The 26,948-nt window shown below is 45.6% G+C and overlaps 1 protein-coding gene across 1 annotated transcript in view; it reads right to left on the bottom strand.

Moving 5' to 3' along the window:
- LOC133343500 (uncharacterized) overlaps positions 1–10,128 on the bottom strand; it is a 60,787-nt gene extending 50,659 nt beyond the window's left edge. Inside the window, exons 1-2 of the mRNA XM_061553160.1 lie at positions 9,946–10,128; positions 7,448–7,858 (exon numbers count right to left, since the gene is read on the bottom strand). Of these exons, the coding sequence (XP_061409144.1) occupies positions 7,448–7,858; positions 9,946–9,966 (432 nt within the window). The 5' untranslated portion in view covers positions 9,967–10,128. The remainder of the gene's footprint in view (positions 1–7,447; positions 7,859–9,945) is intronic.
- Positions 10,129–26,948: the final 16,820 nt, after the last annotated feature.

Raw genomic sequence — 26,948 nt, 5'->3', positions numbered from 1 at the left:
ACAATCACCATCAAAATAGTGCACATCAGGCAATAGCCATCACCACCACGTCGCACATAATGCATAATCCATTATCACCACCAATAACGGTCACTACCATCAAGCGGCACATCATGAAATTACCACCACGCGACACATCACGCATTAACTATCAACGCCATGTGGCACGTCACGCAATAACCATTAGCTTCCATGTCAAATAATTAATCACCAGCCGAGCTCGAATTACTGTCATTAAGAGAGACGCGCCCAATATCAGCGAGCCACCAGTTACTGGAAGTACTCATGTGGGGGAGGAGGGGTAGAGTGTCAATTTATAATTATTACTTTTATACTATTCATTCACTAGTTTGTTTAAACAGATTGTGTCGCTCCGCTTAATCTCCCCAACACGAATGCATTGTTGTGATGACAGCCGATGGTCGACAACAATGACCGTGACATCCAGAGGAAGGGAATGCTCCCGACAGGATGTCCACCCAGGAGATGGAGCAATGATGAAACCAGCTTGCGTTGTGGGTGCTGGGTGGACCATTAAATCGTCGGGTCGTGAATGATTGCTATGCCTTGGGGGAGGCCTTCATTCAGCAGTGGATTGATCACGGCTGATAATCACGGCTTACTTTGTGTCAATGTGCCCTTCATGTTGACACGCTCACCCCCCTATACAGTTACCCGAGACTCACAAGGTATTTAGACGCTATATAAACTTAAATTAACGTATTTTTTTTATTTGGAAGGGGGCAGGGTCGTTTGCTGCAGCTAAACCGATCAACAGATGGCATCGTGACCCTGTGCTTAACGAAGGGAGCTCAGTGCTGCGAGTGGTTTAGATTAGACGTGCAATGCTTAGTGCTATTACGGTAGCTATTAAGGGTAGGTGGGGTTTATAATTACGGTTGCTGTGCACATGGCTCAAGGGCCCAAAACACCAAGCGGCCAGCAATAAGGAGCACTATTAAAAGTTGTACTATATAAAGAGTTCACTTTTCTTTAATTGGGCAATGTTATACGAATTTGGGGGAGGTGGTTACTGTGACTAGCATTCGTAAAAAACGTAAATATACGTGTACAATCGTCTGCTAAATTAGCCACATTTTTTAAAGTTCACGTAAATTCCACAATTATGTAAAATAATCCAAGTAAAATTTCCACCAACTGCACTGCACGACAAATGCCCACTTCGCAGGCTGGTGTTGTGTAGCACCTTGGGCTGCATAGGGACACCTGCCACTGGGTGTCCCCTAAATATTCAACTGTGAAAGGAAATGATTGAGATGTGATGGAAGGCCCTAGAAATGCAAATCCTTAATTCTCCCAATGTATGAATGAATTAATAACAGTTCCTGCAAAAATAATAAAATACAGAATGACCCATCAACATATCACGTTGCATTTAACTAGGACCCATATCATAAAGAGGGGTTAATTGTATGTAAGATTAGCAGTTCACCAGAATTCGTTAAAGCAAGCCTAGCTCTGCTGATCTAAGTTTGCAGAACTTATTTTGAACAGTATGTAGAGCTAACCATGTCAATCAAAAGTGCGGGGTGACTAAACACTTTATGTTTAAACTAGTCCAGAGTTTTGCTTGTCTTAAACGAATGCTGCTCAAATTGATGCACTCCTGAAAGGCCGTGCGGCTGATGGATTGCATAATAATGTACTTTAATATATTTATACGTGGAGAGATGGATATGTGAAAGGAACTAATTGTCCCGGTTATGTAGTTTCGCTATTTATATTGTCCACAATGACATTATTATTATTTTGATCAGCCTATGGGTCTCTATGAACCGTCATCTCCAGCAAAATTATGAAAAAATAATAACAGGTTTTACACTTTCTGGAAATAAAACATGTGTTAAGATGTTCAAATGCCAAATAGAAACCTTTTGCAAGGAAATCGAGTCTACATTAACCACATGTAATTTGTGGTGAACATGCAAACAAACATGCTCTGATAATAATAATGTGCATTGTTTTTTAGGGCCAATTCTCACCAATGTCAGACCAGAGAACCCTGCCACCACAAGGCGAACAGCACAAAGCCAATGCACTTAAACCCATTCTTTGTTTTCATACTTTGATAATGGCGTTAAATAATAAAAAATGTCCCATGTTGTAGCTGCTCACAATCCAGCAGAATGTGTTTAAGCGAGGCAAACTGCCGTGGTCCTGTGCCCAAATAAGGCCACACAATAAAGCATTGTGTACATTGCCTGCCGTTTAGCAGCACGGGTAAAACTGTAATTTGTAATCAAACAAATTATTAAGGGAGTGAGTGAGTAAGGCAGTGGTTTACGAGCACAAATAAAATAAAAACCAATTAACCCCGTTCATCATTAACACTGCCCCGACAACGGAGAGAGATGTAAATATATTTATATTTAAGGTCAGTGTTTTTGAACAAACGAAACATTGTGATAAGGGTCAATCGGTGCGAGTCTTTGTTAAGCGTTCTTAGATGTCAATTAGGCACGCGTTTTCCCAAAACGGGGAAAATCGGCCGCAGATATAAAGAGATACTTTGATTCTAAGCGATATTTAGTGAGTTTTTGTTGTAATTGACAACGAAAATCAAAGGTCACAAAGCAAGCGGCCGTCACTTCCGTGCTTTTCCCGCCAAAAAGCGCGGTCACGTGACGGCGACGTTTGCTTAAGTTAATAAATTATATTTTTTTCAAAAGTCACTGTTTACATTGTTGTTTTAGCGACGGAACTTTGATGTAACAAATAAGTAAATGCACTTACGACAATTAAGATTGTAATTCTTAAAACAATTAAGATCGGGATTCGTAAAACAAATGATTACAATTCAATCTAGTGAAATTCGAAAGTAACAAAATCTAACACAATTTGGGGCTGAATTTTTTTTTAATTTGATATCCGAAAAAAAAATACCATCCGAAACTCAATTGACCCCCTTTTTTTCTCGTTACTAAGACTAAACCACTGCAACAACCAGTGCCGTGACCACACAACGTGTGCTCAACAAAGATTCAATTCGACAATTGTGACATTAACGTTGAAGTGTCATTGCGACACACAACAACAGCATCACCACCACCACCATCAACGTTTCACTTCATCTAAGCACCCACCCCAACTGCATTTTAACCGATGAACTACGACGTTCTTTCACAAACACCCCCACCACCATCAACCACGGCTGCTCACACAAAAGGAACCGCTTGCAAACGATTCCAACCCCCCTTAAATGCCAGGAACTAGTCAAACTTTACTAATCAATGCACAGGGGGGGCCCTACTAAAGAGAAACGAAAACGAACTGGCTGGTAGCTCGATAATGGACACTTTTTTTAGTATCTCATCACCGACTAATCACATTCGGTAGTCAAAGACTATCGTTCATTTAAAAGGGTAATCAAACCCGACGTATTTTTTCTCATATTAAAGTGTCACCGATAAGTTACACGCTGACCACGCGGTCATCCGTTTGTGTAGATGCCACACACCAAACGACTGATGGGAGAAATTAAAAAGATAAAAGAACAGGACATTTTTTTTAAAATCTCAAAGCCTCCACACGTTCTCCCCAACAAATCTCAAAAGCCCTTACACGAAACCCATTCAAACTTTTGTCCCATGGTAATAGGTTTTTACCCTTTCAACTGGTACAAAAACTGACACCTTTATACAAGGCATCATGTTTGCAATAACCAAAACACAAGCAGTCAAAATGCAAACAAAAAGGAGCAACTATGATTATGATATGCATTGTCCTTGAAGTTGATTGGTCCACACCCGAGACAGCTTTTCTTAGAGCCTAGTGTCCATTGGTGTTGGACCAGATGACGCCAAAAGGCGTACAACTCTAAAACAGTGTCCCATGGTTTGCTTACAAACATTCTAAGATGCGCACAAAAGTCGATTAGAATACAGGGGTTCATTGTAGAAGTCTGTGGTGGATGGAGGCACCTATAACAACCTGGGTTGTGCATTGTGCTCAGCCCATTCAAAGCAATACCGAGACTCAATTCGTGCTTGGCTTTTGAAATCTCAACCAGACTGGCCGCATCCATGGAGATTTCATCACAGGCGGTTGCATTACGCATTTACACGTTAAATTACGTTATTAGCTTATACCCAACGCACATTCCAAGAGTGTTTGTACGATGGACAGGTAGGATGGAGAATAAGTATTTAAATCTTATCGCGTGTCCGAGTTGCTTTCGCGAAGAAGAAATTCTAAAAATGTCTACGTATTGAGTAACAGCGAAAATAAGACTCCAATGTGCCTTTATGCAACACCAAAGGCAAACCTATTTCAGGTCACTGCTATGCTCTCTATATTTAGCAACTACATTGTACACACTCGTGGCAAGCGCGGGTATTTTGTTTGAAAAAAAATACCTGTAATGTGAGTATTGTGCATCATCAATATCTCGCACTCCAAACTATTTTTTTAACTGCATCTCAAGTTGGACACTATATAAAGTAACAATCATCATCAGCAGCAGCAGCAATGGACAAAGCACTCCCCCCCCCCCTCCCCAATTCAGATATAATAATCCAACAAAGTGACCATACAAAAGTTGTTTTCATTCCTATGATACAGCATTGCAATGTTTGACTTTTATTGCTTTACGTTGAACATTAGTTGAATCTTCTAACTCAACAGTTCGTCTTTCGTGATATTGCAATGAAATGATCCACTGAGGCCACGCACAGGCGATTTTAAGGCTCCATCTCCACAGAAAAATGCACTCTGTTCAACACTTTCCATTCTTTGGCTGCCACTGTGTAGTTATTTTTGACCATCCTATCTTATATAGCGATGGTGTAAGTGTCCGGAAGAATTGAGTTTTCTTAACAGTATCGAAAATTATCATTCATGCGATAATAAGCACATATACAGGCACAATAACACAGTAACACACATATATACCAAATTACATTACACAACACACAAGCAATGTATATTCTGAACAACGTAAATACTATACATTCTACGCACATCACACACACACACACAAATGACGCATTAAAAATATAAACTTTAACATTTCTAAGACATTCATCAAAGCCTCGCCCAAAAAAATAAATCTTGTTTGGGTGGTAGCCGAAGAATAAAACACCAGCGAAGCATTTTTTAAGGCACAGGATACGGTGCAGGCAACCCCCTTATTATACAAACAACAAACACTTGTTTCACGTGCCTATCCACACTGCCCTAAATATAAATGGGTCTGGTTAGTGCCAACACGACTTCTCGATTATCGTAGTGTTTGCCTGTTATCTAATAGCTACTATTGGTGGAACTATTGAAGCTCCCGATTAAAAAAAAAACTGGTCATTATGAGACATTTCTAATAAATATGATTCTTATAAAGGCAGCATGCAGTCAAGCAAGTGCTCGAAGTAGTATCTCTCGCGTCTCTATGTGCCATGAAGGGCTATTGCCCGAAACGTCACCGATTATGTTTTTTCTTTTTATGGCAGTGTTATTGACGAAAGTGTTGAGTTTCACTGCTGCACTTAGTGCCAGCTATGACCATTCACTGGAAAAAAAGATTTGTGATACTGCCCTGGCAGTGTTGTAACAACAAAAACTCAACATTCGTCAATACCACTGCGCCGAATATAAAAAAAACGTAATGGCCTTTCTTCATAGCAGAGATGAAGAAGGGACGTGAATATGTAATGTTGCCCTCTTTAATGCAGAGTTGTTGATACATTATTAGGGTATTTACAATTAAATGGGCAATACAACAGCCATCCACATTACCACCCTTGATCCATGAATGGCTCAACAGCCTCGACATTAACATATAGCCTTTGCTCGTCACACCCCTACCCAACGGGCCATTCGAAAGAATAGCAGACATTGGACCCCATCACAAACAAAACCAGTGCCTTGCTTTGGCACAAGGGAACGAGCCCTGCTCACTGACACGCAGTCGGCGAACGGATAATGAATCGGACGAGCGAACCAGAGATGGACTTTGATCGTAATAGAGGAGCATTTTGGAGAAAAAGACAGAAAAACAAAAGCCCGTTTCAAATAAAATTAAGTGTCGACAGTGAATGCACAAAGCATTTGCATTCCTCTATTTTTAACAAAAATCCTTAATAGATGTATGATGACATTGCACAATCGAGAGAAATGGTGGCAGCAGAAGCTTTAGAAGTCATCCATGCAGCAGTGGACGGATCGACCATAGCTGGTGAAGATGACGATTAATCGATGGCCCCTCCGCATGATTTTACATAAACACATATCACGGTGCCACCATCGAAAAATGCTGCCGAGACCATTTACGTCAGCATCTCCCCGACCTTTAAAACATTTTGAGTCGCAACATATCATGTTTTGCGTCTGCAGTGTTGTTATTGAATCCTCCCTGCTATATAATGAAGGGCATCATCAAGGGCATTGATTGCATAAGTTAACCGCATCTACCTCTACGAGTCTGCATGGTCGAGGCTGATGAGAACTGAAGAAGCTGACTGGGCTGTGTGTGAATTAACATTTGTCTGCATGAATGAGCCTTGGGCCTGGATTAAGGAGTTCTTTGTGGTCCTGGGTGGATGGGTGACTGTGTCATGGCCTCAGGTAAATGAGGCTTAATGCTTACTATTGGCTTCAGCGAATGTTTTAATCAATATTATCCCAATGGCTTGGCTGAATTGGTTATGGCCTGGGAAAATGGACTAATCAATGTCGCTCCGCAGGCCTGTGGGTGAATTGGCTATGGCCTGAGTTGGGTGGCTGGATGATAAGAAAATGGTCAGCCGGGCAATGTTGGTTGTGGTCACCTGCCTGCGTGGGGGTGCATCTCCCCATGATTGTGGTACAGCTGGCTTGGGCGGTTGAAAAAATACTTGGATGCAATTTGAATGACCTTGCTTTAATAAGTGGTAACCCCCTTGCATGTAGGTGTAGGTACAGAGGGGGGCTTAGTCTCTCACTCAATCATATCCCAAATGCTGCTCTATTGGCTTGGAACAAGGTGTATCGGCGCAAGGGACCAACCACTAGGGTACAGGGTACGCCTTACCCATAATAATAAGCGCATATTATGTTACCCAATACTATAATCCCCATAAAATAATTTATATTTTGCCAAAATAAGGCAAGATGGATGTGGCATCGCAAACTAATTACCAAAACAGCTTTCTTGACTGTTCTGGTTGAAATTAAGCCCTGAGTGTGGATTTAGGTGTGTGTGTGTAGGAAGGGAGTCTGGCTGACTGGCTTGGCTCTGAGTGTCCGTGAGTGACGTGTGTGCACAATTAAATAAGTGTGGGGGATTGGGGGTGGGGATTTGGGAATTGGTGCATGGGGTTTGAGGATTTGTGGGGGGTTGGGGTGGGAATGGTGGGGGGGTGTGGGTTGGCGTATCGGGAGGGAATTGGGATTGGTGATGGTGGGGGGATATGGATTAATGGTGGTGGGGGCAGTGGACTGCACGCTCTCTCACTTGTCCATGTTCGGCCGCTCGTCCACCGGCAGTGTCCTCTGGCTTGAAGTAGAGACGTGAGCTGGACAGCATCTCTCCACGGCCGCTGTCCTCCCACAGCAGCTGCAGCTCGGCCAGGCAAGTCGGCTCGCCGGGTGCCCAGCGCAGTGCGAAGAACTCCCCCAGCGCCAGCACGCGGGGGGCCCCGGGGCGACCCTCGTCATCCGCGCACCTCCTCCTCCTGCTGCTGCTCACGCGGAGGGGCCCTTCTTCTCCAGGGCCCGCGGTGGGCCAGGCTGGCACCGACGCGGGCCCCGCTTCGAGGGGGCTCACCGCAGTGGGCACGGCCCCCCCTCCGCCGCAGCAGGGCCGGAACGTGAATGCTTTGTAGAAGGTGTAAGGTCCATGGGATCCACACGGGGCCCCCACCCACTATAGGTTGGAGTCGCGGGCACACCGTGGAGGGGGGTTGTGGAGAGGATGAGGCCGAAGGTGGTGGTGGTGGTTGAGGTGGAGGGGGGTGGGTGAGGTGCCAGGGGAGTTTGATAGGGGGCAGGGTGAGAGGATCGTGGGGTGAGTTGAGGTGGTGGGTGGGTGGATCGTGGGGTGAGTTGGAGGTGTGGTGCATGTGGTATAAGTAGTGTCCGATATAAGACGACACACAGGCACATACACAAAAACACAGTTTACGTTGTTGGCGAAATTTATTCAAATGCACACATCCACACACACGGCACACACATAGCTATGCAGTATCCTATATTTTGTAAAATACGTGTAACTATACAATACCTTCCAATACATTTATGAAATAATACTTATTCAAATACACAATATTATAAACACACAATTCCATTGCATATTAAAATGTATACACAGTTATACACACGCACTCGCAATTAACACTGCTTTATAAACAAGACAAATACAGAACAAGATGACGTTTCGGGCAATGGTCTTTCTTAGTCGTAGAGATAGGACACGGATTAACTGGCTATCATTACACAATCTACACCGCAGTTCCTTAATTAAGTTTAATTAAGTTTCAGAGCACACGGTTACTGTATTCTACGACAAAACACGATTGATGGATAATTGCAAGTCAAACACACACATTAAATCACAGACTACCCATATCGGCTGTAAGACATTGAAAATACGTCCGATATCACTTCATCTCTGCAGAAAAATCCAGAATAAAAGTTGCAAGTGTCTTTACTTGAAAGGGCAGACGCACACACATGGACTCAACAACACAGTCAGCCATGAGCTCAGCATTTTTCTCTCTCTCTCTCCTTTGCACCGCCTTAAAATAATAATAAACTTGTCTAATTCACAAACTTTTTTTTCAAAACCTTTGTTTTTATCCAAATCAGACTCAAACAAATGTCTTGCAGATAACAAATCACACGACAGCGGGAGTGGGAGGAACACACAAGTAACAAGCGTATATATATTATTTAGTTATACGTACAAAAATTGTTTGTATGTTATTCGCGAAAGGAAAATTAGATGGGACTGGCAGAAATATTCAATAAAACTTTCACGGACGTGAATCCCAACAATGCCACGCAAGAGATGAAGCAAGGCTTGGGGGGGATGGGCACTTAATTTAAAAAGGAAGCAAATAGTTTAGGGAGGGTGTAGGACGTCAATTAAAATGAGAATACGTGACAAAAAGGCACGGGGACTGATAATTATGTTTGGTGTGTGTAAAAAAAATGCTTCTTTTTGTAGTTAAAAAATAAATAAAGACGGCAGCTACGTTGAAAAAAAACCCCCCAGATCGGATTTTAATCTGCGTTCGGTCAAAAGAAATCGCGTCGCCACGTGACTCGCTTCGGGAGGATATTTTGTGTTTCTAATTATAACCGCGACTCTTACGTTCTCCCAGAAGCAAATTCTGCGCTTAATTCATTTACGTTTACGGCAAACAACGCTAACGTTGTTGTTACAACATGCTCGGCGAGTTTAAATGTCGCGGTCGTTAATATTAAAAAGATGCGTTCGGTCGTCATTTAGGGGGGGGGGGTGATTATTGTTTGTTTGGCGACTGCTGTTGCGTTTTAATTTTAACGAATGTTGGTTTTGTGTTTTGCTAAATCCGCGAGTTTTTTTTTTTACTGAGCACGTCGTCGGAGGCGGGAGGATACAACAACAAAGGTCATTCCCATCGCCTCTCTCGCTCAAAGTTGCGACTAAATACACCCAAATTAAGTGCAAATTCTAACTAAAGTTTCTAATTCCCACGTTTAAACTACCGAGTACGTGTGGGAGCCTCCACCCCACACACATCACGACCCACTCGTCGATATCCGAAGAGAGTTGGGGGGGGCAGAGGAAAGGTCGCGGACGCATCAACCAACGCGGAGCGGCCACGAGCGACGACGATGATGATAACCAGGCGGACGACGCAACAATAACGCGATCTAATTAAGTACTTGGAAATTTCCAGATTTTTTTTGAATTAATCATCGTTCATAATAATCGACGTCGTGCGATGGGGACGACAACCTTACCTCGATTGGGTTGTGTTCCATAGCGCAGCAGCGGCGGCGGCGCTTGATTGAGCCGCGTTAAGTCTCTTACACGCCGCGCATTCTCCGCTAAAAGTTGCTGCTGCTGCTGCCGCTGTGTAAATTACATCGCCGGGCCTGCTGCACGCAGACTCTGCCCATCTCCCTCCTCCTCCATCCCCTCCTCCCTCCACCCCACCATCTCCCTCCCCATCATCTCCCTCCCACCGTCCGCAATAACCCCTCCACCAACTCCCTCCTCTCGCCGCGACTCACATCATGCTGATCCACGCCCCAACAACCAAACCACCACCCCCATGCGCTTACACCCCCATACGCTTACACCACCAATACGCTTACACCACCAATACGCTAACACAAACATGGATATGCACAGCCACATGTACATATGCACACACCCCTCCCCCTCCCGTTCTATCCACGTCATACGTACATTGACCTCCCGACACGCTGAAATACGTCCACTTTAACATTAATAGACACTCCACAATAACTGAGAACGTAATACTGTATAATTAATATGCAGTCGTTGCAAACCTCCCCCACCCCAACCCCATACTCGCACACGCACTACACACCATAACACATAAAACAGACAGGCATACGTCTACAATTATACACCACTCACACATACATACACTCACACATACATACATACACTCACACATACATACATACACTCACACATACATACATACACTCATACATACATACATACACTCACACATACATACACACGTTCACGTTACAGGCCTTCACACGCAAGCATATATTCACGTATCCACCCACCCGACACAACGCACACAATAAGGCTCACTTCCCACCCAACACACACACAATCATTACACCCAACACACACACACAATCATCACACACACACAATCACACACACAATCATTACACCCAACACACGCACACAATCATCACACACACACAATCAACACACACACAATCATTACACCCAACACACACAATCATCACACACACACAATCATTACACCCAACACACACACAATCACACACACAATCATTACACCCAACACACACACAATCATCACACACACAATCACACACACAATCATCACAGCCAACACACACACAATCATTACACCCAACACACACACAATCATTACACCCCAATATCTCCGCCTTCATTTGCCCTCCACCCCCCCCCCACATCTCCCCGCTCGTGGCCATATTATATGAATGTAATGAAACGGAGATGAATTTGGGAGTTATCAACCTGTAGGGAAGGTGGAGGTGGGGGTGGTGGTGGGTGGTGTTGGGGCGGTCTGGCATTGGCGAGAGAGGGGGATGTTGGAGGCAGGGAGGGAGGGATGGAGGGGAAGGAATTCATTGTTTGAAACTTTTTTTGTTCCTTGTCCGCGTTGCGCGACGTGCCCCGTGCCCCCCCTCTCCTCCTCCCTCCTCAACAAGTTGGTTGCGTCGACCACGAGGCGGTGGGGGAGGGGGGTGAACGCGTGCATCGTGAATGTATTCCGAGCAGAATTATTAAATGTGCAATTCATTTAGTACTCGAGTAAGCAACTTTATTTTTTGGAGGAGGGGAAAAAAACTAATTGCCGCCGCTTTCTTAACCGTAGTTTGGGAAAGCACAACAACAACAATAAGCAGCAACACAAGTAGTAGTTGTTGTTGAATTGGGCGCAACGTTTGCGTTGCCGTCGGCTCCATAATCGACGCGCCGCTTCCAGGAACACGTGACGTCACGGGGCAATCAACGAGCGAATTCGCCACATCCGGCGGAGCGTCACGTGACGCACCTAACCCCTCCCCCCCCTCCCCTTCCCCCCTTCTCTTATCCCTTCATGCCCCCCCCACCCACTCACACCCCCCCCCACCCACTCACAACCCCCCCCACCCACTCACACCCCCCCCCACCCACTCACAACCCCCCCCACCCACCCATCATCAATTCCCCCCTAACCCCTCCCCATCACCCACCATCAATCCCCTACCCCTCCCCTTCTCTTATTCCCCACCTCCGACTTCCCCCCCCCATACCCCTCCCTCCTCCACCCATCTCACCCCTCCCCCTCTCATCAATCCGCTACCTCCTTCGCTTATCCCCCCCCATTCCTCCATCCCTCCACCCCTCATCAATCCGCGGAACGAAGGGTAAACCACGCCCCATCACCCCCCCATCATCACCCCCCCCATCACCCCCCCATCACCCCCCCCTATCACCCCCCCATCACCCCCCCCCCATCACCCCCCCCATCACCCCTCCCCCCACTAACTCCGACCCCTCCCCCTTTCCCCACGCCGCAATTTGAGAACGAGGATTTTTTTTTTGAATCATAAAAAAATTCGTTCTGGCAAAAAACAAAGTCACGCTAATGCGATTATGCAACTCCAGCCAGCAAGCGCTCGAAGCCGTTTATTTATACAGCGCACACACACACACACGCGCAATAACTCAGACAAATATCGCCTATTGTTTTAAGACTCACAAGGTGTAAGGATGAATCGATTACTATTTAGCTTTAGTGTGTTTTTGTTTAACGCGTTATGCATCGACGATGTTCGATCGCTGCGCCGTACTACAACGTGGTTCGAGTGACCCTCTGGCAACCACTAGAGGCCGCTACACTATTATTACAGTAAAGCAGTGTTCACATCGATTAATGAATCGAATCGCGAGTTGGATGTCGGGGTGGGGGGCAGTGGATGATAGAGGGTGCATAGTTCCAGTACTAATAAAACAAACTATTTCTAGACTGTACATTATAGACTGTAGCAATATCGTCACTACGGGCCTGCGCATCAACTTCATGCAGAAGTGGAGGTGACGGCATCGTGGCAGCCACGAGGAGGGGTGGTGGGTGGGTGGGCCGCGGCGTGGTTGATAGCCCCTTCATCCAGCAGCGGACAGAGCATGACCCACGGTGATTAAGACACTCCTCTGTGGCGGTGACGTAATTACAACGCATCGCTTTTGCTCGCCCAGTTGGCGGAGCACGTGCGCGCGCACACGTGCACGCGGACACTGTTATTGGCCCATGCGGCACGCATAGGTCAGTTTTTGTACGGTCATCTTTGAGGATATCAACGTAATGCGCAGCCCTCCCCCCGCCTTACCTCCCCAACCACCCAGTTCCCAACCTACTCGGCTCATCTGCCGACAGGAATAGGACGGGGGGGGGGGGGGTGAAAGACACGCGTGCTAAAGACACCGGTCCCCGTGACTTGCATCCCACTGGGATTTTTGCACAGCGTTTGGTGTACGGTGCTTTTTTTCTGGAAGACTTTGCAGTTTTTTTCCTGGATTTTTCTGTTTGCACATAGTCACGTAGTCATTTTAAGATGTTTTCTTATTCATGTTTTTTGTTTGTTGCGGTTGCACCCGATTCAAGAGCCGAATGGTTCACAGGGCTATACTAAATAAATGAAGCTGAAATGAAACTGAAAACTGTGCTGCCTACACAGGCTGGTGGGGCAATTGCTGGTAACGAAGACCGGCACGGCGCAACGAGCGGGTGGGTGGCCAACACCACGCCCGGCCGCCTTTGTCTCCCTAAAGTGGCGATGTTTACACACCGCATCAGGTACTCGTTTGAGGCCGAGTCGATCTAGGGGAAGGCCCAGGACCGGTTCAAATAATCGTCACCGGTGTTGGTGGCCGTGAGCGGGAATTGAACTCTACACTAGGGCCACACCACAAAGACCCCGCACCCCGCCACTCCCGGTGTAAAATGAGAGAGTTGCGTTTCAAACCGTGCCGCTTAATGTGCAAGAGAGCCCTGCGGGTAATTCGATGCAGCAGTAGCTGGGTAGCGGTGCTGTGCTACGAACCTGGCGTCCCGAGTTTGATTCCCGTTCGTTCACGACCAACACCAGTGACGATTATGTGAACCGGTCCTGAGCCTTCCCCTAGGTCGACTCAGCCTCAAAAGAAGTACAATACCTGGCGGTGCGGTGTAAACGACGCCGCTCGGGTCTTCATAGGTGCTCGCGAACAGCACTTGCCCCAACAGTCTGTTAATGCTTGTGCATAAGCGTGTGTAAATGTATACGCTTCAGTGTGTATTCACTGGCCCCATTCCAGCTTTACAGCTCACATGGGGCAATTACACAACACACAAACATTGAACAACTGACTGCCAATTACAGAAGCATAAGTGGCCAACACTTGAACACAACAAGATCGTCTCAATTGAGACAGCCTGAGGATCTTCTATTGTTTAAGGATGACTAGTGTACAGTAGTGGACTTTAAAATTATGTTCTTGTGAGGTACCGTAATCTATATGCTGTAATTTCATTTAATAAGCCCCCCCCCCCAACTGCATGTTCACTGATACTTCCACTTAAATAATGTTTTAATATGAAACATTAAAATAATAATACAAATCCAACCCCCATTTAGGTGCGTGGGAATTGTTTGACCATACTTCACTACGCTGGTCAATGCGTGGTGAAGTATGGTCAGAGTATAGTATATATATTAAATACATGTACTGTGTATATATAATTGAATACTGTACTTTATATTCGAGTTAAACATTAAACTAATGTTAAACGTAAAGCTACGAAAGTAAAAGATTGCATTTCTGTATAAGTAAAACACTGCAATGTGTATGGGCGCTAGGTGGATTATTACGAGATGGTGATCATGGCTGCGGATGATGATGATTGTTCTACAAAATTTTCGACCCACCAAACTACGTTCCCTCCAGTTTTGTTGGGAACTTCCACTCTGTCAAATCCACAACAGAGAAATTGCGGGGGACAATGACTACACATCCACTCGTGTGCTGTGTGTGTGTAAGAGTTGTGCAACTAACGAAGACAAAGATCCCCCCCTATAGCCTCGAACGGACTTTCTGGGCCATGTGCTCTTAGCAAGCGCCTATGAAGCCCTGCTCAGCACACGCGTAGGTAGGTGGTGTGGCAGGAACCACGTCTGATCGCCTTTGTCTCCCCAATGATGATGTTTATCCAAACCGCTCCAGGTGCTCATTTAAATCCACTCACGATCCTGGGATATAACAATTTGATCTATTTATTAATCCACCTATCAATCAATAGTTTATTTTTTCATTTTTGTAGAGCGCTGTACAGAAAAAACGAATAACTGTGAAACGCATACAAAGATTGTAAATATATTTTTCAAATATGCACGTGAACTGATTAAAATAAGATGTGATTACGGTATTTGATTCACTAATTAATGACGAGATTTATTCATTATTCATTAATCGCGTCTGGATAAATAGAACCGACTAGAATTGTAACCATTCCATTGTCTGCACGTTTCTGGGTCACTGACCCATGCATTTATTTCGTCACCTAAGGCGCGTGTGGAATCTATATGACATTGTAAAAAAAACTACAGGATAGTGAGGCATGACTGCGGTTTTCGGGAATGCCTTCATCCAGCAGTGGAATTGACCATGACAGAGGATTATCATAGTTCTATGAATATATAGAGTAAATGGTGCTACATGTAGTACCGTATAGAAATCCGCAGTAGTATATTATATGTGCGTGTATTTGCTGCGTGGGAAAATATGTTTGACGCAGTCCTGAGCCTCACATTTTTTTTTCGTAATCGTTGAATTTTCACGTCTCTAAGAATAATCCTTTCTACCCCACTCACCACGCTCACCAACCACTCCTCCCCCACACCCTGCAAGCCTTATCCCCCACCCTTCCTCCATCTCTGGTCCACAGCAGCCCTACCTCCACGAAACAGGGGAGGCCAGAAAGACACGGAGTGTTTGCGTTGCGTGTTAATGAGTGTTGGACCAAGAGGGAGTGAGAGAGAGAGGGAGAAACGCGCCCACGATTCTTCGGTTTGTTAGAAAGTACATTTGCAATCAGTTCGCATTTCATTCCCGTGACCACGGAAGCTACGCATTGGTAACTGTGGCCTGCAATTGTGGTTTGACAAGGGTGAATTTGCGAGTGTAATTTATCCTTTCTGTGAGATAATGTTTAAACTATTGCGCGATACCTCCTTAATTCTACGTTTTGTTTCAGTTTGTGTGAGTTAATTATTTATCTACCGATGTAACCTCTAAATTTAAATCGTTGCTGACCACAGCTTTGGTTGGACACCCATGATAAGGAGCTTCACGGCTCATCGGGATTTTTCTGGCTTAAATCAAATGTCTTGTGTCTCATGACGTTACAAAAACATCCACCGCTTAGCATCGTCATCACAAACACACAATATGGAACAAATCATTCGCTGATGCTGATGCTGCAATCATATGCAGAGGGCTATACTTTAACCTTTTGGCAGCGATTTTACAATCCAGCAGTGGAAATGCGTATTGTGGATATGTATTGGATACGCAGTGTGTGTGCTACGAACCTGGCAACCCGAGTTCGCGTCCCGATTAAATAATCGTCACTGGTGTTGACCTCCCCTAGGTCGACTCAGCCTCAAATAAGTACCTAGTGCGGTGTGTAGCAAACATCGCCACTCGGGAGACAAAGGCGGCCGGGCGTGGTGCTGGCCACCCACCCCCTCGTGTGCCGTGCCGGCCTTCATAGGTGCTCGCTAACAGCACTTGGCCCAACAGTCTGCTACAGGCTATACGGGGGATCTTTGTCTTTGTCCAATATGAGATTGGAAAGTGTCACGATCACCACTTAGTTAAAGGTCAACGTACGGGTCATGGATGCCACTAACATTATAAAAGTGGTGATCATCCAGCAGTGGATTGACGATAGGATCTGTACAAAGTTCGACGTGGGGAGGGAGCGGTTTCGTGGGACGGGGGCCAAAAGGGGGTTGCGGAAAATCTCACCCCTCTAATAAATAACAGTGCTCACAAATATCAACGTTAAACTATGCTAGTTGAACATACACTTACTGCGCTATGGTCAAGCCACTGCTGGATGAAAGCCTATCTCTCTCTCCAAATTAGCCAGATTACGGTCTAGGAGAAGAAGTTTTTAAAAAAAATCGTCGCTTAAGCTAAATCCACGGCAGAGCCGCATGCAGTTCAGCTGGCGTCAGCACAAACGTCAAGGGTGCAGGGGTGGGTTTAATCAGTCCCAGGGCGCATATTTATTTATATATAAGTACGTTCATGTGTGTGCGTGTGCGTGTCTATGTGTACGCGTGCGTGCGAATGGGATCCACGAGATTTGCTATAGTTAGCGATAATTAATCACAAAGTCAAAGTCGCGGATTCGAGGGCGTTTCCGAACCCACGCCAGAGGGCCCATAGCCGTGTCCGGTGCGGGATTGGCGATTTAAGACACGCTTCAGTTAGCCAGGGTTATGGTTGTGGTGGTGGGGGGCACTGCGTGAACTTCACAGAGATCTCGAGCCCAGAGATCTCTCCCCCCACCACCTCTACCCCGTTCTCTACCCCCCCTTCTCTCCCCCACCACTCTCATCCGCACGCCAATCCGCTTCCCATGTCCCAGCAAAGCATCGTCTCCCCCCCCCCTCTCCTCCCCACAGTCCTCTCCATCCCACACGTCACACAACCTTCCCGCTACATATAATCCCAGCTCCTCCTCCCCACCTCATCATCATCACCACCACCACCATCCCCCCCTCCACCACCATCACGAGCAGCCCAACTTGATCCGCCCTTCTCCTCCTCCTCCGTGGCCGATTCAGCCAAACACAACACCGTTTAAACTTCTCTCCCTCCCAACATTCACACACAACCCCCCACCGCACACTGGATTACAATATAAGAAAGAAAAACCACACAAGGTGCCCTGTTGGTGTCGAGTCATCTTACATTATGACAAAGGGACATCTGGTTTATCTAGCAGCATTAGCTTTGACACGACTCGGTCTGTTGATGAGAACCAGAAGGGGAAAAAACTGATCCCAAGTTTTACTCGCTGATACATTTGCTTCATTGATGGTATTGGTCTGGAATGCCAATCGGCTGAATGATTCAACACGATTTTATTTGTTTATCTATTAACAGTATATATACACACACGTACTGTACACATGTACAACATCCTCCTAGAGCCTAAACATACTTGTGGAATATACTAAAAGCGAGCACTTATGAAAGCCAACATAGCCTGGCACCACGCTCTCCGCATATAAACAGCAATACAGCACGTACACACACTACTGCGTGTACGTGTGCTTATTTTCTTGTAATCTCTCTCTATATATATCATGGCATTTCTCTGGAGGTTTGTAAGCGATCATGAATCGGCGTACGAGCCATTAGCAACTCGGCCGTTGCATAATAATGCAGTGTCTGGGGACAAAGTCGAGTGTGTGTGCTTTTTGTGTAGCCACCAGCAAGGCGAACGCGTAAATAAATAGAGACGTCAATTCCCAATTGTTATTTAAGTTTGCTAAGTTGGTATTGCGCTGTTTCAACATCCAGTAGACGTAAAAAAATAAATGTTTTATGCACGGCCCATTGTCAATCCACTGCTCGATGAATGGGTCCCGACGCCCTCGTTAGTTATGTTGGACTTTTTTCGCACCGTACGTAGTAGAATCGTGCTTATCGAAGATGGGGGGTGAGTGAGTGAGTTATAAAAGTTCACATAAAAGATAAATATTATTTAATTCCAATGATGTAACCAGCAAAAGAGCCACGCTGCGTCTCAGAAATACTCTTTCCAGCAGGGATCTGCTGCTGCCTCGGAATGTTTGGCTAAAATTCCATTCACGCGTTTGGCTTCATGTGGTGGTGGGGGGTGAGAGTAAAAAAGACAACCGGCCAAACCTCGCAGCTCCTACAGCACCTGGCAAGCCCCTGGAGGCCAGGCTCAAGCATGCTTAGCTTTCGAGATCAGGAGCGCTTCGTGCGATGTTGGGCACAGACTTAATGATTTTTTTTTGCTTTATGCTCAAATTTGCATTTTCGAAACATCACTTTGGAAGACATGTACTGTACCATGCTGTATAGCGCCTCCCGTGGTTGCAAGGGATCGCATGCACCAACCTCGTGCTCTCCGCACTCAAATCTGCAAATTCAGGAGCAACTCCGTCGTGCTCTCACCGATTAGCTGAAGCGTCTTTATTTTACTCGATCCATTCATTGATTCAGCATGCATTGTTACACCCCCACCACCACCCTGCATCATGCCAAACACAAGCACACATTGCAGAGATTCCGCAGGATGGGGTGGATGTTGATGATGATGATCAAACACCATTAGAGTATATTAATTAAATGGGGTTCCCTGTCCGACTTACACTCTTAGCCCACCACCTTCTACTGCCACCCTTTTGGCCCGTGGGTCTCCGTGTGCAGTTACACCGCCTGCGCACCACTCCACAGCGAGCAAGCCACTGCTCTGTACCCACAGGAGGGACGGGAAGCTTCACTCGCCATCGGTTAATGACGAACAATGTGACTTGAGACTGACGTGGACTCTTGCACCGAGAGAGTGAATTCCGCCGAGGGCACCGAGTCGTGATAACCTCTTTGAGATTACGTGAGTCAGTGCAGGCCCGGGTCGACAATTCCGAATGTGCCCAGACCAAGGCTGCCACGGTGGCGAGATGTGAACTACCTCGCATGGTATACATGAGGTCGTGGGTTCTATTCCTACCCTGATGCATGTATGTTTGGATTTTGCATGTTCTCACCATGGTCGCGTGGATTTTTTTCTCCGGGTCCTCTGGTTTTTCCTCCACATTTAGAAACATGTGTTTAGGGTATTGGGCTGCTGTAAATTTGAACGTGATAAGCCACTACGTTGAGCTATCATTTGTGGCCAGGTCGTTTCTGATAAAGAGCTACATAGCTCAGTTGACCTTACCTGGTAAATAAAAAAATAGCGTAGTTTGGTTTAAAATATTTTTCTTGTTGGTACTACAGAAGATGCACAAATATCTTTCAAATCGCCAATGAAATCTAATTATGCAGTCACCCTTATTTAATACACAATGTATGGCACAAGCAACTTGAATTGCCCACATATATACTGCATATAAAATCAACTGGTATGACAATATTTGACACCACGTGTAGGATCTACTTCTGCATCGAAACCTAACCCTGTAAAATGTAAAGGACAGCCTCATTTATTAACACGTACACAAAGACAACGATTACCCCGCATATCCTTAACAGACTGTTGGGGCAAGTGCTGTTAGCGAACACCTATGAAGGCCGTCACGCCACACGAGGGAGTGGGTGGGCCAGCACCACGAACGACCGCCTTTGTCTCCCCAGTGGCGATGTTTACACACCGCACCAGGTACTCATTTGAGGCTGAGTCAACCTATGGGAGGCCCACGATCGGTTCGGATAATCGCCACTGTGTGTTGGCCGTGAGCGTGGAGTCGAACTCGGGTCGCCGGGTGTCACAGACACACACATACACACGCATGGCGGGTTTAAAAAAAATATTATAACATAGCAGTCCAGAGCCTGTGAGCTGTTTGGAAAGAATGTGTTTGAGCAGCAGTGCCATTAGATAGGTAGACGTTGGATGGGTTTTGACATGGAGTCTCACCACCCCGGTGTGGCTTGTTTACATACGTTTAAAAAAACATTCAATAAATAACAAATTCATAGGTAACAAAGCGATTAGGTTTGGTTGTCTTTGACATTCGGAATTTAAAATATAATACACACATTTGTTTATCGGCTAGCATGCCTATCTGATAACCGCAAATAAAATAGTATCAACTCCAGCACGCCACCTTAAACAGCGAACGTAGAGCACATTTGAAACCGAGATGAGCGTACAGATAACCATTTCGAACTGTGACAATCTTCCCAAGACGTCTGGCCAGCGAGGAAGTGCAAAATATCCCCGAGTGTAGAGGTCCTCTCTATCGGAGATCGGCAACGAAAATAAGAAGAGGCTTTCTTATTTTCAAGAACCCCCAAATGCATGATGTGCATATGTAACGTACATTAGGTCACGGAACAGGTCGCGAAGAGCCGCATGGGGCTCCAGAGATGCCGGTTGCCGACCCCCAAGATCTCGAGTAGCTACCTCTCGTGGGAGGAGGAGGAGGCTCTTTTGCCAGCAGTGACGCGAGTACGAAATTGCATAGCTGCGCCTTCACCTACAATTCACCCCCCTCCCCCGCCACTCTATTATTCTATTTTCAACCATTCAGGTCAAGACTCACGGTTTTAATTCGTTTCTGTTGCCTCGTTAGTGCTGTCTTGTTTGCAACGTCTGCCTCGTATGCTCCGTCTCATTTGTGTCGCCTCGTTAATTCCATCAGCATGACGTTGCATTTGCTGGTAATTTGCACGCAAAAAATAATGGGTTCTTGCAAAAGCACACAAATAATTAAATAATGAGATGTTAATCAATTCATCTTCATGTGTCTAACACTGTGCGATTGTGTGTAAACAACACTGGGATGTAACAACCTAAGTGATTGTTGGGGTGGGTGGTTGGTTGGTGGGGTGTTGGGTTGGTGGTTGGTTGGTGGGTGATTGGTGGGTGGTGGGATGGGTGGTTGGTGGGGTGGTTGGTGGGGTGGTTGGTTGGTGGGTGGTGGGATGGGTGGGTGGTGGGTGGTGGGTGGGATGGGTGGTTGGTTGGTTGGTGGGATTGGTGTTGTGGTGGATGTGTGGGGAGGTGGTTTTAGTGGTGTGTGGTTGTTGTGGTAGTTGGGTGACGATTTAGCCTGGGCGTTGTGTGTTGGAGTGGATGGGATGGCTGAGTATTGGGCTAGATCAGGTTGTGTGTGTGTGTTTGGGTGCATGAGTGGGCGGTGTGGGTGGGTTGAGGCTATTGTTTCTCATTCCAGTGTTAACACAATTGGGACAATTGTTGTGGAGGCCGTCACACAAAGGCCAGGTTTGTGCCTGATCTCTCCACGCTCATGCCATCGTTCCTTCTACTAGCAGCCAATAGTGGAAGGGGGGGATGGGGGGAGAATGGGGGGAGGATGGGGGGTGAAGGGAGACTTCTCCTCCATGAAACGTTAAGGACCTGGGGTGAGCCTACTTATCAACACATTTGATTATTTATTCGTGAAAATATTGGACTTGTTATCTAACGATGGTGTTTATAACGCTTAGGCTACAAGCGGAAACAACTAACATTGAGTTAGACACTCTAGAAATGAAATTTGAAATGAAAAAAGTATCGGGAATCATTACAACGTTATGGCTCTTTTGTCAATACACTCTTGGATGGAGGCCTTCTCACGCCTTGCCCGGGCATGGTGGAATGTGTCCCTAACTGTATTTCTTGGAGCGAACTTAGAGTACAATACGTGACTTTTGAATCGTACGCATATTCATGTTGAGCTGAACTTTGCAGCCTCTTTTTTAAATTAACTTATTCAAACGTAGCGTGTGGTACCTGCAGTGCAAATGCCGTAGTTCACTTCCAACTGGTTGACACACAATTGAATTGGAGTAAACAAATAAAGGCTTCAGCATAAACGGAGACAATATTAACCACAGATTTGCCGAGAACATAGTCACACAACTTGATTCAATGAACTTAATCAGGACCGGTCGCGAACACAACAAGTGACAATGGACGGATAAGCTTACAGGAGGAGTACAAACCAAGTGAAAGACGGGGAGGGGTGACCCAAGGAGAGACGGAGTAATGAACTGTGCACACACGTGGGAGTGAGATTGATGGATCACAGCTGCAGAGACCGCTGAAGGCTGGCACCCGGCAGTACATGTGAAGCAACTGGGCAATGATTACGAATTTTGATTAATATATAACACACAAGTTAAAACAACCAACATGTTGGTTATTAGCTCTGCCTTACACCAGAAAAAACATGTTTAGGCAATGGCTGTTCTTCAGTGTCCACCCCAAATCTCAACTACTAATGTGTATATCATTATTATAGCCAACCTCGATAAATCTACTGCTGGATGGAGGCCTTCCTAAGCCACCGTCACCACCACCATCAAACACACAACTTCTTGCAATGTTATAATCATCCACCTTGCACCAGAACTGATTTAATCGATCCATCTCCTCGGTGAATCTGCTCTCTCAGAGGCTTTTATTGCATTCAATTGGCACGTAATGTTGTGTAACTGCACGTGCTGTGTTTGCGTGAATGTACAATGTGGGGCAAGACGCTGTTTTAGTTTCACTGCTGTTATTAATATTACTCCTACCACCACCACCACCACCATCAATCAATTCTCAGACACACACAGTCTCAACGTGTGTAAATCTTCAATTGAAACACACTCGCACAACCATCTGCTGCATATGTAACTGTTAGGAAACATTGTGGCATTGTACACGAACCAACATGTGTATATTTATATATGTGTATGTACCGTGTGTGTATTATGTATGTGCCGTGTGTATGTACCGTATACAAACAGCTACAGATTTTAAATGTTCGTACTGTATACGTGCCATTACCTATTTGCCATGTATGATGTGCAAATTCACACCCTGGTAATAACCCTTGGCACGCGAGATGTTCCATCTCAAGGGATTTTCCAGGTTGAATTTTGTTGTGTATATAGAGTAATTGTTAACAGGAGAAGCAGCAGCCACTGCTGCGTAGGTAATGAATGTGAACACCTGGTTAAATAAGGGACAATGCGTGGACGATGAGTACAGCGCTTACATGAACGCACTTGGAATGCGATCAAGCGAGTTTAAACAATACCACGTCGGTCTCCGCGTGGGCCCACGTACACCACGAATTCACCATCAGACTCTCTCTATCACACACGTGTACACACACACACACGTGTACACACACACACACGTGTACACACACACATAACTACAACCTCGAACAGAACACGTTGGAGTGCTGTCAGAGAGCGCCTATTTAAATAGACCTGCACAAACCCGTCCTGATTTGTATCTCCCAGTACGTGTAATTGTTAAAAAAAAAACTTTAACACGATGGCTTTCGCGACCAATATAATCCATAATAGAGGTATTTTTGGGTGAACGTAAATATAGAAATGTGTCATTTAAACCCACCACCCGACACAGCCAACTAGTAAGGGTTGTCACGTAAACAACTTTTATTTTATAAGGTAAGGCCCACTCTGAACGCGTGATGTTGATTCTAAATGTGGAGGTGAAAAACCGGAGGAGCCGGAGAAAAATCCACGCGACCACGGAGAGAAAGAGAGACACAAAACCCCCAAATATACAGCAACAGGGTCGGGTTCGAAGCCACGACCTCCTGTATACCAGGCGAGGTAGTTAACATCTCCTAGCCACCGTGATGATGATGAGAGAGAGCCACGCAAACTCCAAATATACAGCAACAGGGTCGGGTTCGAAGCCACGACCTCCTGTATACCAGACGAGGTAGTTAACATCTCGCCTGATTCGATCCGGCTGAAGACTGAAACCGGTTCATGTATTTGCCACTGATGTCAGCCTTGGCAGGAATTCGAAATCAAGTCGTGCGCTAACCAATGCGCTTCCCCTCCCCCGCCATAAATAAACGTACAGTGTATCGATATACACAAACGACCTCTTGCGGTAGAAATGTGAAATGCGGGCACATGCATCAACGACAATGAGCAACATTTACGGCTGCTGGCGATAAGTTGATTTATTTGTTTTTGCGCGGAGATGCAGCAGCCGGGATCAGAGCCAACACAATTGAGCGGCCAACACGTGCAAGCGGTTCGGTGTGGTGATGATGATGATGATGCGTGGTTGTTGATGATGATGGTGGTGGTGATGATGAGGCTCATACTCTTAGGTTTTTTCGGTAAGTCACGTAGGAAAAAAAATTATAAAAATGATTGAAATAGAATAATATTATAAATAATACAAATTATAGAAATAAAATAATATTATTTATTTCTATATTTTTATTATAATGTTTTTTGCTACGTGACTTTACCGAAAATACCTAAGAGTATGCATCCTTGCAGTCACGAAAGCTTCAAATCTAGAATGATGAGGCTCGTGAAGGACGATGCTGCTACTGCTGCTGGGCACTTGGATGCAGTCGCTCCCCAGCAACAACGGAGGGCAGAGGAGCGACGCTCACAACAACGAGCGGAGCACCGGGCGTATAAAATTCGGCAGGTTGGCATAGTAGGGGGGGTACATCTGGTGGTGTATCTATTGGTCATCTCAGTCAGCCAACGCATGGCACCTGCTAGGTCTGGTCCTGAGATCTCCTGTAAGCAGCGAGCCTTGGACACTTCACGTGGCAGCCTCAAAGTGCACCTGGCCTGGCACAGGACGTCGTGGTAACGTCACCGTCACTTAGTAGCGAATGTCGTGGTCTTGGTGGTGGTGTTGACGAAGTTGATGATGACAGGTGAAAAAACCCACGCTGCTTTTCACGCACACACGTTGGGCCCTGCCTTCGGCGTGCGTTTGTACGACGCCACCTGCCGGAGTTGTTGTGCAAGTGTGTAAACTTTACACACAAGTGTGTAAAGTTTACCCCTTTTTAAATCCTTTATATTAAGTTCGCTTGCTTGCTTGATTACGACCGTGCAAACCTTTCGGTCGTTTTTTAACCCACTTCCCGTGATCCAATCGAGCTGACATTTTGCACACAGACTCGTTGTGCGAGACAATTAATGTTCGTGAAATTTTTTTCCAAAATTTTACACTGTTTAGGGAAAACAAATTAAATATTTAATTACCAATTGTTTAATACTGCAGACAATCATGACCCATAGGTGGCAGCCATCTCAAGCCAGAAGACGAGAGGACTCTAGCCGCCACGCATATAAAGGATTTAGAGTGAAAAACTTTGTTTTTACGGGTTTACTTATTATAAATGGGATTGCTTCTTATAATTGCGTTGGACTGGTGTCGGGGAGGGGGGGGGGGCAGCCGTAAGATTCACCGCAGTACTCTTGCCAAGAACATCTGGGTAGGCCAGCAGCATTTTTTGTTCAACACGCCCGACTGACGACGAGACCACTAAACGTGAAAACCGGCCCAAGTGTTTGATGACTTCGCCCTGACTGGACATGTGGAATAGAGCTTCATTGCTCATCGGGTTATTCCTGTTGGAGTCGAAATACTCTTGATTCTGAGCTGAATAAATGGCTGCTGACAATTATTGGTTTATAAAGCGAGGATAGTCCCCATTTTAGAAATTGTTCACAAGTTAACTGGGGAAATTGGAGCAATCTTTGCCGTCAACTATAAAACAAACAAATATTCAGTTTAACGCGTCGGCCTTCGCGACCAAGGGACCGTCCATAAATGACGTCACGCGATTTTTGACCCCCCCCCCTCGTCACACGGCGTCACAAATGTCTAACCCCCCCCCCCAGGTGCGTGACGTCATTTATGGACGGCCCCCCAATGTGTTTTTTTTTGGGTTAGATCTCGTAATATGTCGTTAAACCCGACAGCAATTCGCAAGGGTTGTGACGTGAACAAAACGTGCCAATTCGTTACTAGTTTACTAGTTCAGCACACCGGTATGTTGGGAGAGTAAACCCACAACATTTATAAAAAAAGTGGCAGGACACCATTGGAACCTCATTTGAATTGCCAGTAACAAAATATGATAATTGTTTTTTAACCCTTTGCGCCTTTTGGCGTCATCTGGTCCAACACCATGTGAGACTAGGCTCTAAAGAAAGCTGTCTCGGGTGTGGACCAATCAATTTCAAGGACAGTGCATACATTATCAGAGTTGTTTTTTTGTTTGCATTCAGACTGCAGGTAGTGGTTAATGCAAACATGACTCCTTGTAAAAAAGGTGTCAGTTTTGTTGCCAGATAAAAGGATAAAAAAAACAATGATCAAAGTGGCAGGACTCTCGTGAAAAACTTTTGAGACAAGTGAGCGGCTTTCATTGGGGAAAATAAAGTGTAATCTGATATCGTGCGGGAACACGAGGAGGTGAGAACTGGGCTTCTGTTAATACCCGAGAATAAACACTCTCGACATTTTTGCTTGGGCTTTTCAACATTCCGTTTTTGCCGAAAGAACAAAAAATTTATTGGAATATTTGCCCACGTGAGAACTTGATTTGATTGGCTGTCAAGTGGCGGAGAGTACAGTATTGCTGCAAATTGGCATTATACCTACACGACCTCACCCAAAAGGAATTGGTGGTGAAAGTCTACGTATAAAATTGGA

Source organism: Lethenteron reissneri, chromosome 17, assembly GCF_015708825.2.
Source record: "Lethenteron reissneri isolate LAM-NWPU_2019-01 chromosome 17, ASM1570882v1, whole genome shotgun sequence".
NCBI lineage: Eukaryota > Metazoa > Chordata > Hyperoartia > Petromyzontiformes > Petromyzontidae > Lethenteron > Lethenteron reissneri.
Note: the sequence above shows the minus strand (reverse complement) of the source record. Positions and strands in the feature narration are given on the sequence as shown.